Source organism: Antechinus flavipes, chromosome 3 (genome assembly GCF_016432865.1).
Source record: "Antechinus flavipes isolate AdamAnt ecotype Samford, QLD, Australia chromosome 3, AdamAnt_v2, whole genome shotgun sequence".
In the NCBI taxonomy this organism is placed as follows: Eukaryota; Metazoa; Chordata; class Mammalia; order Dasyuromorphia; family Dasyuridae; genus Antechinus; species Antechinus flavipes.
The window spans coordinates 74,680,921-74,695,109 of NC_067400.1; the positions used below are offsets into that span (position 1 = coordinate 74,680,921).

General features: G+C 31.9%; 1 protein-coding gene across 24 annotated transcripts in view; it reads right to left on the reverse strand.

The window, feature by feature from the left end:
• The window catches only part of MAP2 (microtubule associated protein 2), a 350,338-nt gene that overhangs the window by 48,635 nt on the left and 287,514 nt on the right, over positions 1-14,189 (reverse strand). For 15 of the 24 annotated variants that reach the window (XM_051983642.1, XM_051983644.1, XM_051983636.1 and 12 more), the window contains 2 exons: positions 13,712-13,825; positions 10,540-10,617 (listed from right to left, as the gene is read on the reverse strand). In XM_051983642.1, coding sequence (XP_051839602.1) covers positions 10,540-10,617; positions 13,712-13,825 — 192 coding nt within the window. The remainder of the gene's footprint in view (positions 1-10,539; positions 10,618-13,711; positions 13,826-14,189) is intronic. The other 9 variants (XM_051983661.1, XM_051983640.1, XM_051983649.1 and 6 more) reach the window with 2 other exon arrangements.

Below are 14,189 nucleotides of genomic sequence, written 5' to 3' on the forward strand. Positions count from 1 at the left end.
ATATACTTCCCCTACAATTAAAAAGAACTGGGAAAGTGTGTACAGCTTATTTTTAAAAATAAGGTTTTTAGGATTTTATATCAAAAGGTCTAAGAAGCAAAATAAAATGGCATCTCACATCCTAGAAGGACCTTTTAAGAATCACCACATCACACTACAGGCATTTAAATTTTAAATAATAACAAATTCCTAAATCCAAAAAGATGTATTATCTATTATTTTTTATTCCATTGATATTTGAAACATAAAATAAGAGAAATTATTGGAAAATATTCATATTATTGAAAAAGTAATTGTGGTGGAACATTTTCTATATTGTTATATATCAATGGAAGTTATAATTGGAAATATTATATGCCTTTTAGTTTTAAGAACTGAGTGGAAGGAAGAAATTGCTAGAATAAAATGTGGTTCTTCCTCCAAACACACATTTTATTTCTAATATAAAAATTATTACTAGCTAAAATTATTAGCTAGATGTACATATTTACTGTTAATAGTTAAACAAATTGATATTTTTGCTTTGAGAGTTTTTTTCTGTAAGTTGTATTTTTGCCTTTTTTGTTTTTGAGCTTACCTTACCATGTTCATTTAAATTACCCTTTCATGATAGCATAACATAATTGATTTCTGTGATCAAGTTAAAGAATTTTAGTGTTACTGTCCTGTGATAACACGAGCGATTCAATACTAGTATTATATTCAATGTGACATAAAAGTAAATTTTCAAAATCCTTTTGTTTCTTATTTTTCATAAATCATGTTTGTTGTACACTCTAATCCACTCATCCTTTATTTGTCACCTGTACCTTTCTTGCTTTTACTATTTTATCTTCTGATACAATTGAAAAATAGATTTTTCCCCCTATAAATACACATTCTTTTACTTTATTGAATTAGGATTGGCAATATACTGGTGTATTTTAATTTCAAGAAAATTTGACATATTCATTGTAGGACATGAATATCAAACTGTAGGATACAGGAAACTAGATTATATGACACTCAGCTGTTATTCACAATAGTAGATGTCTATAACTGAAATTCTTAGCATTATAGTCAAACATCCTTGTCTTTTGCAATGCCAGAATGATATTCTTAAGAAGAATAAGTTGGTTTTACTTCATGGTGTTGATTAAATTATTATTATATAAATAACTATATGTTTCATCTCATTTCATCTCAACAAAGCCAATGAAAAGTAAATAATAATAATAATCACAGCTAACAAATATGTAGCAATTAAATTTTATAAAACAATTGACATTGACTTTGTTTGCAAAATCTTTAATCCTCACAATGATCTTTTGAGGTAGGTATATTTTTGCCCCATTTTACAGCTGAAGGAACTTGCCTAGGGTCACACAATTGACAGAATTTGAATTCATGACTTTTCTTGAATCCAGTGCTCTAGCCACTATACCACAGAGCTCCCTCAATAGAACCACTAAGTGATTTCCTTCCCAGTTTCTAAACATAGATAGATGGTACATAGGAAAGAATTAAAGTCACACAATCATTTCTGCCTCAACAGACTACTGAAGTAATCTTTCCCCAAATTATACAGTTCTGTATCATGAATTTAGTACAAAGTTAAAGTAGAACCCATTAATTTTGGATTAACTTCCAATGATGCTGTATGGCTGGGCAGAAGAATATAAGAAACACATATACCTTTGTTCGCCTATACAAGAAGATAAATTTATATACTATAATTTATATACAACTTTTTTTTAATCTATTAATAGATAATGGGAAGGATTTAATCCTGGAAATCAATCTCTTACCTTATTCTTTGCTATTGCTTTGGAATAAAATGTTCCTTTTAAACATATTCTTGTACCACTAAGAAAGTGATGGACCTGAACCTACATAAGGACTTCATTTCCATGTGGAAAAAACATGTTGTCTCTGTTCCCTCCCCAACATGAAGGCACATGTAACATGATGAATATGGTCAAGGTTTCAGGGTGGGGAAGAGGAGCAAAAAGGGACCATGCTTGGTTCACCTTTGTCATGGCTCAACAGGGTCTCTGCCATCTGCGTGGTGGCACTGGGTAGCATACTACAGTCAGTCCACTCTGAGCTGAACAAGGGGTGCTCATAGTACTCCTCATCTGAATTGTAAGGGTCATCATCAGGCACAGACACTGAAATGGAGGGGGCTAGGAGCTTACGCCTCTCCCCGCTGGTGGCAGGCAGAGGTCCCACTTTATCCTCAGCCCCTTCATCTACAAACAGACACACGGAAGAAACTGCAGGGAGAACTAGACAAGACAGACAGACACAAGGTAAGACAGGACAGGATGGATGCATGCACAGGGACAGAGATCATGGAAGCAACAGGGTGGGATAGATGGATGGAAACCAGCCAGAGCCAATGAAGAATGGAAAAGATGAATGTTTCATGCTTCAATATCCAATGAATTCAACTTATTCCTTTTGATAATTTTATTGCCATTGATTGATCTACATGAATCACAGGCAGTGTGCAGCCTTAGTACATTTCAGAAGTCTTCTATATCATGTCTTCAAATAAGCCCAAACAACTACAGAAACATTAGAATGGAAATAGCACTAGAAAAATCAATCCACCATTTCTTTAGGGAGAAACCAATTTTCAATCTTCTCACATTTACAAATGTGCAAATCTCATCAGCTACAAAAAAGAAAGTTGTTAAAATAGGTGAAAAAGTAAGGGTAAAACTTCTCATTTGGAATACTATATTCTATAGAATATCGAAAATAGCTGGAATACTCAGGGAATTAAGCATGCTGTTAATTTTGTTGTTCTGATTAACAGAAGGTTTGCCAGAAATTTCTTTTTGTAGGAAAGTCTGTTAAAAATTAACCATTCAAAATTCATTCTGCCTCAATAAGGAAAACTCAGACGGTGTGATGAAATTTTTCTTGGATAACTGAAGTTGGAATAGTGCCTTTCATCTTTATTATATGTGATTATTAAAAGTAGATAACAAAAGAGATGGGATTGAGTCTGCACTGATTCCTGGGAACTGGTATTTTTTTTTTTTATCTCTGATATAAACTTGTTTTTTGGGAATTTTTTTTCTTCTAAGAGCAGGATTCAGGAAAAATATCATTCAAGAATATTAGTTAGTTGCTTTTTGTTAACGCTTTATTGAGCATATTATTTTTAGTTCATTAAAATACAGACATTACCTATGTTTTATAGTTTCCATTGTCCCTGTACTCTATTTCTCGTGTCTTATTGAAATTCTTTGGAAGTACATTTGGTTCCTGTCCAAACAGGCTGGTATCTCACCCTTGTGTAAATTAGTTCAGCAAATAAGAGTATGATAAAATCAGCTTTCTCCTTTCAAATTGGCTAAATGTGAAACCACATGAGTGCAATTAAAATGATTCAATGATAACCCAAATTTTAAATTTTTTTTAATCTTGTTTTTTCTTTCCAATTCTAGTTTGTAGTAAATCTTGATGAGTGGAAGTAGCAATCCCCCAATCCTGTAGTTTTAATCTTATAATTGGCTCATATGATTAGAGAATCATTGGTGTTCAACCACATATTATCAGTATAAACTAAATTTTTATTATTCTCCAGAAATGGTAGTTTACCTTTGGGATTTTTGCATTTTTCTGCTACAAAAGTTGCAACAAAACAAAAAAAAATTGCTTCCACCTCTGCTAAACCATTCATTGCAGAAACCAGCCAGATGTTATACTTTTAGAATCCATTAGATAAAACAGGAAAAAAAATGATAGAAAAGATGAAATCTCACTTCAGCTCCCATTTTTGTCTTTCTTAGCATCTTGAGAGCTTAGTCAGGTATGGTAAGTGCTTAATAAATAATTGTTGACTGACCAGATAAACTGTATTGAATAGATGAAAAAAAATAATAAAAAAAGGAAAATGAAGCCCTCACTCACATTACAATTTCTTTAATAATGCTCGAGTATGGATCTAATTTTACTTGCGAAAATCCATAAACTTTACATTTGAAGAGCTTTTCAACCATAGCTTTTTAACATATCTATCTATCTTTATATATATATATATAGAAGGTAAGCATTTGCTTCCTGTAAAAGAGGCTATCTATCTATCCATCCATCTACCCATCTACCCATCTACCCATCTATCTATCTTCCTTCTTATTTTTGAATAGAGCAATTTAAAAATGTGTTCTTAGCTACTTTAACTCACTCTATTTCTGAAGAAATAAAAGAACTCTAGTCATCTCATTGGCAGAAAAGTTTCCCAAGCTGCTGAAGACTATCAAGAAGCAATCTATAACCTCTGCATACTATAGCATATTGAATTGAGGGACACCTAGAAAGTTGGCTTTGTGGGGCTACTGTAACTAGAAAAAGAGAGAATTATTCATTGAATATAATTTACATTTTATTTAATTTTTTTATTTTTAAATAACTTTTTATTGATAGAACGCATGCCAGGGTAATTTTTTACAGCATTATCCCTTGCATTCTACATTTTATTTTAAAGAACTCTTTGATCTAGCTCCAAAATTGACTTTGAATCCAAAGTGAAATTTTGCAAAGATAGTTATGTTGCTAAAAATGTTGTTGTTATTTTAAGATAATGAGGATGATGAAAACTCAACTATATTTCTTTTCATAGTCTAGTAAGACATTCAAATTTTGGTGTCCTTAAGAACACAGATTAATAAATCTTTAGAACTGGAAGTTACCTTAGGATATCATCTTGTCTAAACGCCTTATTGATAGCATATAAAAACTTCTTTTTTAATATTAAGGTTTATGGATATTTAAAAGTAATAGATGTAGGTAACCTCAACTGCAAGCGAGGCAAGGAATTGACCAATTATTCTAACTATCATATTGAATATGTGTATGTATGTATGTATGTATGTTTCTGTGTCTATGTGTTTCAGTGAAATCTTTCTTCCATATTTATTGCTTTAAATTACTAAATCTTATTTAGATTCATTCATTCACAAAGAAAAGACAGTCACTAGTTTGATGTAATTCATATCCTAAGCATACTTTTAGCCACAAATACCATTATCACCTATAGACTTTCTGATCCATATGTAGCAATATATCCATCAGCTTGAAATTATTTATGAATGTAAATGTAATTAATGACTGAGAAGCATTTGAATTTCTTAAATGCTGAAATTTTCATGAGAATATGAAAATGAGTAATATCTTATAGTACTAATTACAGACATTGCAGATTTTCCTTTGTGTTGTTTGTTCTTGAAAGAATTTTGAAAAGATCTGGTCCAGATATTTCATTTTTACAAATGAAGTAACTGAAATTTGGAGAAGTTAAGTGACTTTGGCAGTGTCACTCAGGAAGTCAATAATGGAGTCACAGTTTGAACTTAGGTCCTGTGACAAAAAATTCAATTCCCTCCCCCCCAAAAAAAAACAAAAAAAACTATATTGCAACTGACTCATACATTCCTTTGTGCAAGTTACTGGCTGAGCCAGGCAATATTTACATTCATATTGTGGTCAAAAATATAAGTTTCATAGCTATTGGCATAAACTTAGAAAAAAAGTTACAGTATATCTATAAATTCAATTTCTATTAGAAATTCAGCACTAAGTATCACCTTTTTCTGTATTATAACATATTTGATTTCAGAGTGATAATTTATTTTTCATAACCAAATAATGAAAATGAGAGATAAGCAGATAATTGCAATTATGTTAAGAAAATTTTTTCTAAAGCATTTGTTAACACTTAGAGCACTTTTTAATAGATGATTTCAAGGATGTTGTTTCAGGATAGATGCTTAAAACTTTCTTTAACCTCCTAATAATAGCAATAATCCTAATAATAGTAACTGACATTTGTACAATGCCTAAAGTGTAAAGGCTTAAGGCTTTATTTATTTTTTATTTTACTCTAATATACTGATGGCAAAAACCTAAAATTAAACATTTAATTATATGTTTATATGAAATTGCAATTTATAATATTGATTATATTATGATTCCATATTAAAGTATGTATTATATATATTAAAATTTTAATTTAGTTTAATTTAGTCTTCACTTTTTTAAATGACTTCTCAGCTAATGAGAGAAGTTGACCTAGAGAAAGTTTCTAACACTTGATTGAATTGTGGACACTGGTCTTGATCCACTACTCCGCCATCAATATTTTGTAGTGACTAATGGAGTTATTAATTATTTCACCATTTTATAACATTTTCTATTATGTTAAGCAACTTTACAAAGGTGATGAGTTCAAAAATTAGTATTCTTTGATTTACTTTCAACATTGTTTTTCTGAAAAATGAAACCTCAGAAATGGTGGCTTCAAGGTAATGACTCATCTGACTTGTTGCTCTTCCAGAGATTTGGGAATGTTCCTTTTATACTTTTATGAAGGTGACAACTTGGAAACAATCCAATGTATTAGACCTGAAACTTTTCAAAGAAACACTATCATATTTTCTAAAACCTTTCCTTCTTATCCAAAATGGAAAGTTTAAAAACAAGCAAATAAAAAAAGGAATTCTCTCTAAAAAGTTGCACCTTCTGGATTCATAGGTTGCCCTGAGGTCTGGCAACTTCAAAAAAAAAATGCCTGGAAGAATCCAATGGACTCCTGCCTGGTATTATTGATTATTTATATTTCCAGTCTCCTTTGAAATCCCAAGAGCCTCAAGTATAACCAATTTCAGTGTGGGATTAGGAGGATAAGATTAATAATATTTCATCAATAACCTTCAATCTAAAGATATGCCCTACAGGCATACTGTTTGCTATGAAGCAGAAAAAATGATGGAACTTTGGAGGTATTTCATCAGTTCCAATAGATTTTATATGGCATGAAATCAAGATCAGAGTCTTGTATTAGAAAGGGGCTCAGTGGTTCCCAGCAAATGCTTAACTACCTTCCTTTCTTTTCATTTGTTAAGTCAGTGGAACCCTTATATAACATTAGTTACATACATTAGTTGTCTTGGGGGATGGGAATAATTCTAAAGGTCAACCATATGTTTTGTCAGAATCTGACTATGCAATATCCTAATCCTTGGAATAATGAGCTGGGTTATAATGAAATACAGCACACTAAATTTTGTACTTGAGTAGTCAATTTTTACATAAATAGAACTTTCAAAATTGATACCAAGTGTTTTAACTAATGGAAACAGTTCTCTGAAATTCTCAACACAAAATTTTGGTTATGCTCTGGAATTATACTTTGAAAATATTATTTTCAGCACATGTTACTGCTATTTTATAAAGCAGTCAATGTCCTTTACCAAACCAGATGGTTTGGGCTCTGCCTTCCAAGTTACCTTACAGTCAACGACTATTTTTACTTATTTTCTTTAAATTTCTTCTGTAGATACATGGATATGTTCTTGTTGTCTTTTTTTGTTAGGATATGAGTTCTTTGATAATAGGAGTTATTTTATTTATTTGTTTTATTTTTTTATCCTTAGAATGCTGGCACATAGTGGACACTTAATAATCAATTTGCTGACTAGCCCTTGTCTTGGTTAAAATGAATTAAAATGATTCTTCCAAGAATTAATTTTCTAGTATTTCTAGTGAATCTACATAGATTTACTTCCCATGAAAGCCTAGGGCAGTGCTACAAAGCACAGAATTGAAGGCAGCTGCCTCTGGGACAACTTCAACTACACAGTCCTTTCCATCTTGAAAAATTTGAGAATTTTTCAGTTTGAATATGATCTCTGTTACCACAGAATGATTTGAGAAGGAAAACCATCTTCATGATAGAAACAATATATACCCTCCACGAGAACACAGGATTCAGTAGCCATCTCTCATTTTAAAATCAAGGCATTGGTTGTTTTCATAACCCATATGTGCTTTTAAACAATGAAAATCAGAACCTAATGCCAAAATAGTAAAAATAGGTTCTAAAAACATAAATAACAAAATAATTTTGATATTTTAGAGAATTTAGATTTAGAATAGACCTTGATGAACGTCTATGAAAACGCTTAAAAAGATTCAATAATTTGCCAAACAAGACACCTAGTTAGTAAATAGTAATCAGAAGTGCAAGGACAGGCTTTCCCCCCCCTTTCCAAGTCCAGTGTTCTTTCTAGTTATATCTTCAAGTTAAATTCTATGAACAGTGAGATGATCTTATTTCTTTTTCCATCCCTACAATAAATTACCATAACACCTATTGAACTCAACTCCTGGAGGTCAGGGGATAGATATTATTCCAGAAAAGTAGCAATTATGTCATCAAATGTTTCAATGAAAGAGTAGTCAAATAAGCCATATTTTGTTCATATTTTAAATTTGTTTTAATTTCCAGAGTTGGATTTTCTCCATAAAGTAGATGCAAAGTCATTATGTAGAATTTCAAAGGGCGACTATCCTTCACAATTTCAAATTATCAGAAGCCTCCTTGGCTACTGAATGCATTTCTGATAGAATGTGGAAGTCAGAACTTGCTGGAGCTATGGTATTTTATGTTCCCAGGAGGGCAATCAGCTGCTCAGTGATCTGTCTGTCAAGAGGATTAACTAGCTATTTAGAGATGAACGCACTTTATTATAAAAATACTTTTTATTGTTTTTAGAGTAGACACTAAGAATATAAACATCCTGGGGCAAAACCTGTTTCATTATTGTCTTATATCTCTTAGTACTTAGAATATTATAGTTACTGTAAATAAAGGACATTAAAAAATTTCTGTTGACATAGAGTTCAAAAGTTTGCAGGTTATTTTGTATTTGGTTCAAGATTTCACTAGAGAACTCTCAGTAAAGAAAGACCCTTTACCAATCCAGATTAGCAACTGTTGTGGCTCTAATTTGTACTTTTAAAGACTTCTTTGGGGGCTTTGAGAGGTTAAATGATTTGTCCAGAGTCACACAGCCAGTATATGTCAGAGGCAGGATATGGACCTATGTATTCCTGACTCCAAAACCAGTTCTTTGTCCACTACAGCACACTGCAGAATTTCTTTTAGAGGAAAAGAAACCACTCAAACTCACTAAGAGCTGAAAAAAAGATGGAATCAAATAAATGACTGCTTTCCTTAAAATAATTTCATCTGAAATTAGCTGGTAGATATATGCTCAAATGACTAAATATCTAGATTTATTTATATTAAAATCCAATCCAGACAATTTGTGTATGTCTCTGAAGACAGAGAAATATTTTTGTGTAGATATTTTGCTAATAAATATATAGATACACACATACACATGAAGAGACAGAGACAGGGAGAATGAAATATATTTATGTGTGTGTGTGTGTGTGTGTGTGTGTGAGAGAGAGAGAGAGAGAGAGAGAGAGAGAGACAGAGAGAGAGAGAAACAGTCTAAAATATTTAATAGTGTGGTGTAGTGGAAATAGTGCTGTATTTGAGTCAGAGGATCTTACCTATAATTAAATTTTGGGTCTCTCTCTTATTTGTGCAACCTTAGACAAGTCAGTTAACTTTTTTAACTCCATTCTCCTTGTGTAAAATGAGATTTGGTCCCTTCCAGTTCTAAATATCTGGTCTTATAAAATGTATTGAAAATTGATTTTATTTAAAATTGTTCTAGAAAACTTCAGAATTTTGCTGTATCCATGATACTACATATTTTTAAAAGCATAATCAGATGTACTTGACTTTACATACACATGTGTATATTTAGACATACATAGTAATATCAGTGTTTATCTGCAAGAAACAACTAATATGATCAGAAGAAGAAAGAAGTGGAAAGGCAAAAAATAAAAATAAAAAAATGAATCAAAACATTAGGATGAATTCAGTGTCTGTAACAATTCTGCTCTTTTATTTTAACACTGCATGAATGGAAGCAGTTTAAGTGGATATTTCAAGCAATAAGAGGTGAATGGTAATATCCTACCCTTAATGCTTTTCATTTGAGAGTCTGAAGGAATTTTATACCAAGGCAGTATCCTAGTTTATCACTAAGGAGAAGAAAGCTTACATGGTATTATATTAATGCTTCATTGAGTTTCTGGTGAACTGGATTCTTCAGATTCCAAGAACTATGGTCTGAAAGGTGTCCTGTTAGGGATGGAATCCAGTTTCTTGGCTCTGAAATTGGCATTTTCAGTTCTAGTGAACATTTTTACAATGTCGCATATGTTTCTCTAATAGGGTTAAATCGGATCCCTGACATTGCATAATCAACTTATGAATGTGTTAAAGCCATTCCTCATGCTATTTAGGACCCATTAAACATCCCAGTTGTCCTTGCTGCCAAAAGAATCTTGTATTAGTACAGTTATTGTTATTTATTCTAGCTCCTTAAAGGAAGGTTTTCTTTTCTTTTCTTTTCTTTTTTTTTTTTTTTGTTTTCCACATATTTTGATTTCTAATTTTATTTAGCTCAAATGAACATTTACATATTATACATTTTAAACAAATTCCAGGTTATTTGAAGGATAAAATATCATCTTAAAACTAAGGCAAGGGGGATGAAGCTAAGGCAGAGCCAAAGCAAGTATATCTACCAATATGTCACAAAGTTTTACTCCCCTGAATTGGAGCTTGTTTCCCCTTTGTCTGAAGACTATGTTCCCAAATGTCCCATGTATGCTTACCTTCCTCCACTGTTCCAGTCTGTTCAGAGGCTGGTGATGGAGGTGGAGAGGGAGGCAGATTAGCAGACTCTTCAACTGCTAGAGATGGAACAATGGAGAAATGAGATTGAGCAATTCATAAGCTAAGCATATCATACTAATTTTAACTAGGGCTGTTTTGTCAATTCAAGGAAAAATAAAAAAGTAAAGTACAATGATGAACTCAATGATATTATACCAAACATCTTTTTAAACTTTATAAAAGCAAAGTATTGATTTTTTTCTAGAAATAATCATCAAATTAATCATCAAAAATCATTGAAATAAATTATCAAATCTCTAAAGATAATGGTCATTGGCTTATTCAGATTGTCTTCTGAATGACTGATAGATGAGTAAAATATTTACTTCTAATTACTATATTGCATTCAAATTTGCACATTAAGACTCTTGACTCTGGATTTGATCTGCAAAGGAAAGATGAAGCTCTTGCTTCACTATTTTGGCTATTATTTGACTGTTTTAAAGTATATGATACACATTTTTGGTAGAAATGGTTAAAAAGTTGTTAAAACAGACAGATTTTTATCTATTTACATAAAAACACAAATGCTACTAGTACAAGTCTACATTCTAAAGCAATTTGGAGCAAATAAAAACCACAAGCACCCTTGAAGGAAAGAAGAGTATGTTAATGAAAATGTCTGCCCATCCTTTGGCCTTGACACTGTAAATAATTATGAATTATCTTGGAATTAATTTAACTCTGTTAAATGAAGGTAGTATTTTTTCTCATTAAATTTCTCATCTTCTTTAGGATCCTCAGAGTTGATAAGAGGGCTTTATAGAGAAAATATTTCTTGTTCAAATCATCAGCAAAAAAAAATCCATTTGAAATATTATGGATTTTCATTTCATAGGTTGAAATCAACTATGACTTGAAAAACTATAAAAATAATTAATCTGTAGACCTATTGCCTTATATATGCCTATTGCCTCATATATGGTTTTCCATAGGTATAAGATACCAAAAAAATATCAAAACATGAATTAGATTTTCTATGAAAAACATAGTCCTATGAAGTCAATGTTAAAATTATATAAGTATGTGTATCTTTAGTGCTTACATACTTAACAAACTTTAGGACCTTTAATATCATGGCTTCATTCCAAGGCAATTTAACATATTTTACATAGAATTTATTGGTGTATGTTATTTTAATTCTACCATAAAATTGAAAGTAAAGATTTGAAGCTGTGCAAATGAAAACCCTAAGCTATATGATTGGTAGGAGAGGAAATCCAAACTTAAGATGCAACATATAACTTTAGTAGAGATGTGCAGAAGTCAGGTTACCTATTGGGTTAATGCATATGCTTTGTGTTATATAAACATCTTATTCTTCCCCCCTCTCAATTTTATATATCTTCAGGATATTCTAGTCACGGACATCAATCCTTCCAAACTTCCCACTTTTTCAAAATACCTAAAGTTCCTTTGTTTCAAAGATTTAGAAACTGTTTTGTTTTAATGAAAATTTGATAGTACCAATGAAAATGGTTCATTGGTATAAAATCAAACAAGTATACAATATATGCTCTTAAGTAAATATGACAGAAAATCAGCCTCCACCCAGAGAGAGGAAGGACAGTTACTACTTGTTCCAAAATAGTCTTGGATATGAGTTGGGTTCTAAGAGAATGTAGCCAGGGATACAACTGGAGTAATGTAAACAACAGCAAACAGGGAATTAGGAACCAGAATTATGCACTAGTTTTAGATGTTTTAGCTATTTGCATATATGACTTAGGCTAAATAGCTAATGAAGTCTCTTCCAATTTTCAAATTCTATGATTCTGCCATCTGTGACATAGCTTCACTTCCTCCCAAGTATGTGATTCTAAATATCTTGTTTTATTTTTCTGATCTATAGTTTTCTCTCTTGTAAAATGAGTTTGATAATATACTACCTACCTTGTTATGTTGCTACAGAGATAATACTTTGGAAAGCACTACACAATATGAAATTTTGTTATTGATATAGGAATTATATTTTCAATAATTCTCTTAAAAGAAAATGTAAGTCAATGCAAAAAGCAATGTCAAGCCAAGTCTATGATATCTTTAATTCAATTCAATAAATGTTTTTTCGAAGATCTACTGTGTGAAGAAAAATGTTAGCTAGACGAGGAGACTGAGAATTAGACAAAATGATTATTCTACCTTCATTAAGTTTACAGTTTAATATGGTCAAAAAGAACAAACATAGATTAATATAATACACATAAAGTACAAGACATAGTATTGTATAAAGTCTGAAACAGTGGTGTTTTCCAGGCTGCATAAGTGCTGTTAGAAGTGGATTTGGAAGTGGCTGGGTAGAAACTCAAGGAAAAGATAAAAGGCATATTCAGGAAACAAAGAATAATCTACTTTGACTTGCATATAGGGGAGCAGGAAAGTGGAATGCTACCAGTGGGAAGAGGGCCTTGAATGACAAAGAAGTTTGAATTTTACTTCATAGTTAGTAGGAAGCTACTGAAGAGTTTGTTGTTTGCTTGACTAAAAGAAGGATAAGACTACATCAGGAAGATGAGCTTGTTAGTCTCTGAAGCATAGATTAGAGGGAGAGGAAAATGGACCTCTGGACCTTAGTTGCCCCATTTATAAGAAAAGGGGTGGAACAGACTAGATGGCTTTTAAGATCCTTCCACCTTTTAGTCCTAAAATACTTGGATGTTCTCGAAATAGCCCAGGATGTGGATAATAAGGGCCTACATTGGAGATCATAGCAGTTGAAATAAGAGCAAAAGATGGAGGAGACGTATCATAGAAGTTATGAAACCAGTACTTGATATTCAGTTGGAAATAAGAAAAAGGGGGAAGAAAGATTCTTTCTTTATGGTTAAAGATATTCAGTTATAACATGGCTCTTTCTTGATTGAACTATAGTTCTAATTGACCTAGTTCTCCATTGATGAAAGAACTGAGAGAACTAATTAGGGTAGAAACTCAAAACCTACCTCCTCCAAAGGGTATTAAGGATAGTCAGAACTTCCTGCTTCTAAAAAATGGACTAAAGGCTAGCATGTCATAGAAACCTTAACTACTCCTATGAAGCAGAAGTGATACAGATTGAGGACCAAATAGAGAAAGGAAGTACAAATAACCCTGGCAAGCTCCTGGATTTACCTAGAGGGAGTCCTGCAGGTTGATCTTTATGCTGGGCTTCTTTCTCTTGTTCACCTTTGAGGACTGCAACAGCTTCCGCAGTTACTACTTGGACTATTCTTGCAGATACTTCCTCTGTAATAAACAGTGGCAAAAGGAGAAGCAGAGAGGATTATCAATGCAATGAAAAATTGATGGAGAAAGGGGAAATATCACCAAAAATGGTTTTCTAAACTTGCCTTCTCCAACTTCAACAAAAATATGTTTAAAAAAGGAGATTGTTTAAAAGAACTATTCTAAAAAATAATTAAAACTCTGTGTGTAGGCAAATAAAAAAGATACAAAGAACAGTAAGCCAGGAAAATATAAAATGATGTTAGTAACGTCAAGACTTACTAATTTTATTTGATTGAAAGTTCAATTCAATTTAACAAATAATTATTTGTTGCCTACTATGTACAGAAAATATTGTGGTAGGGCACTAGGGGGATGACAAAGA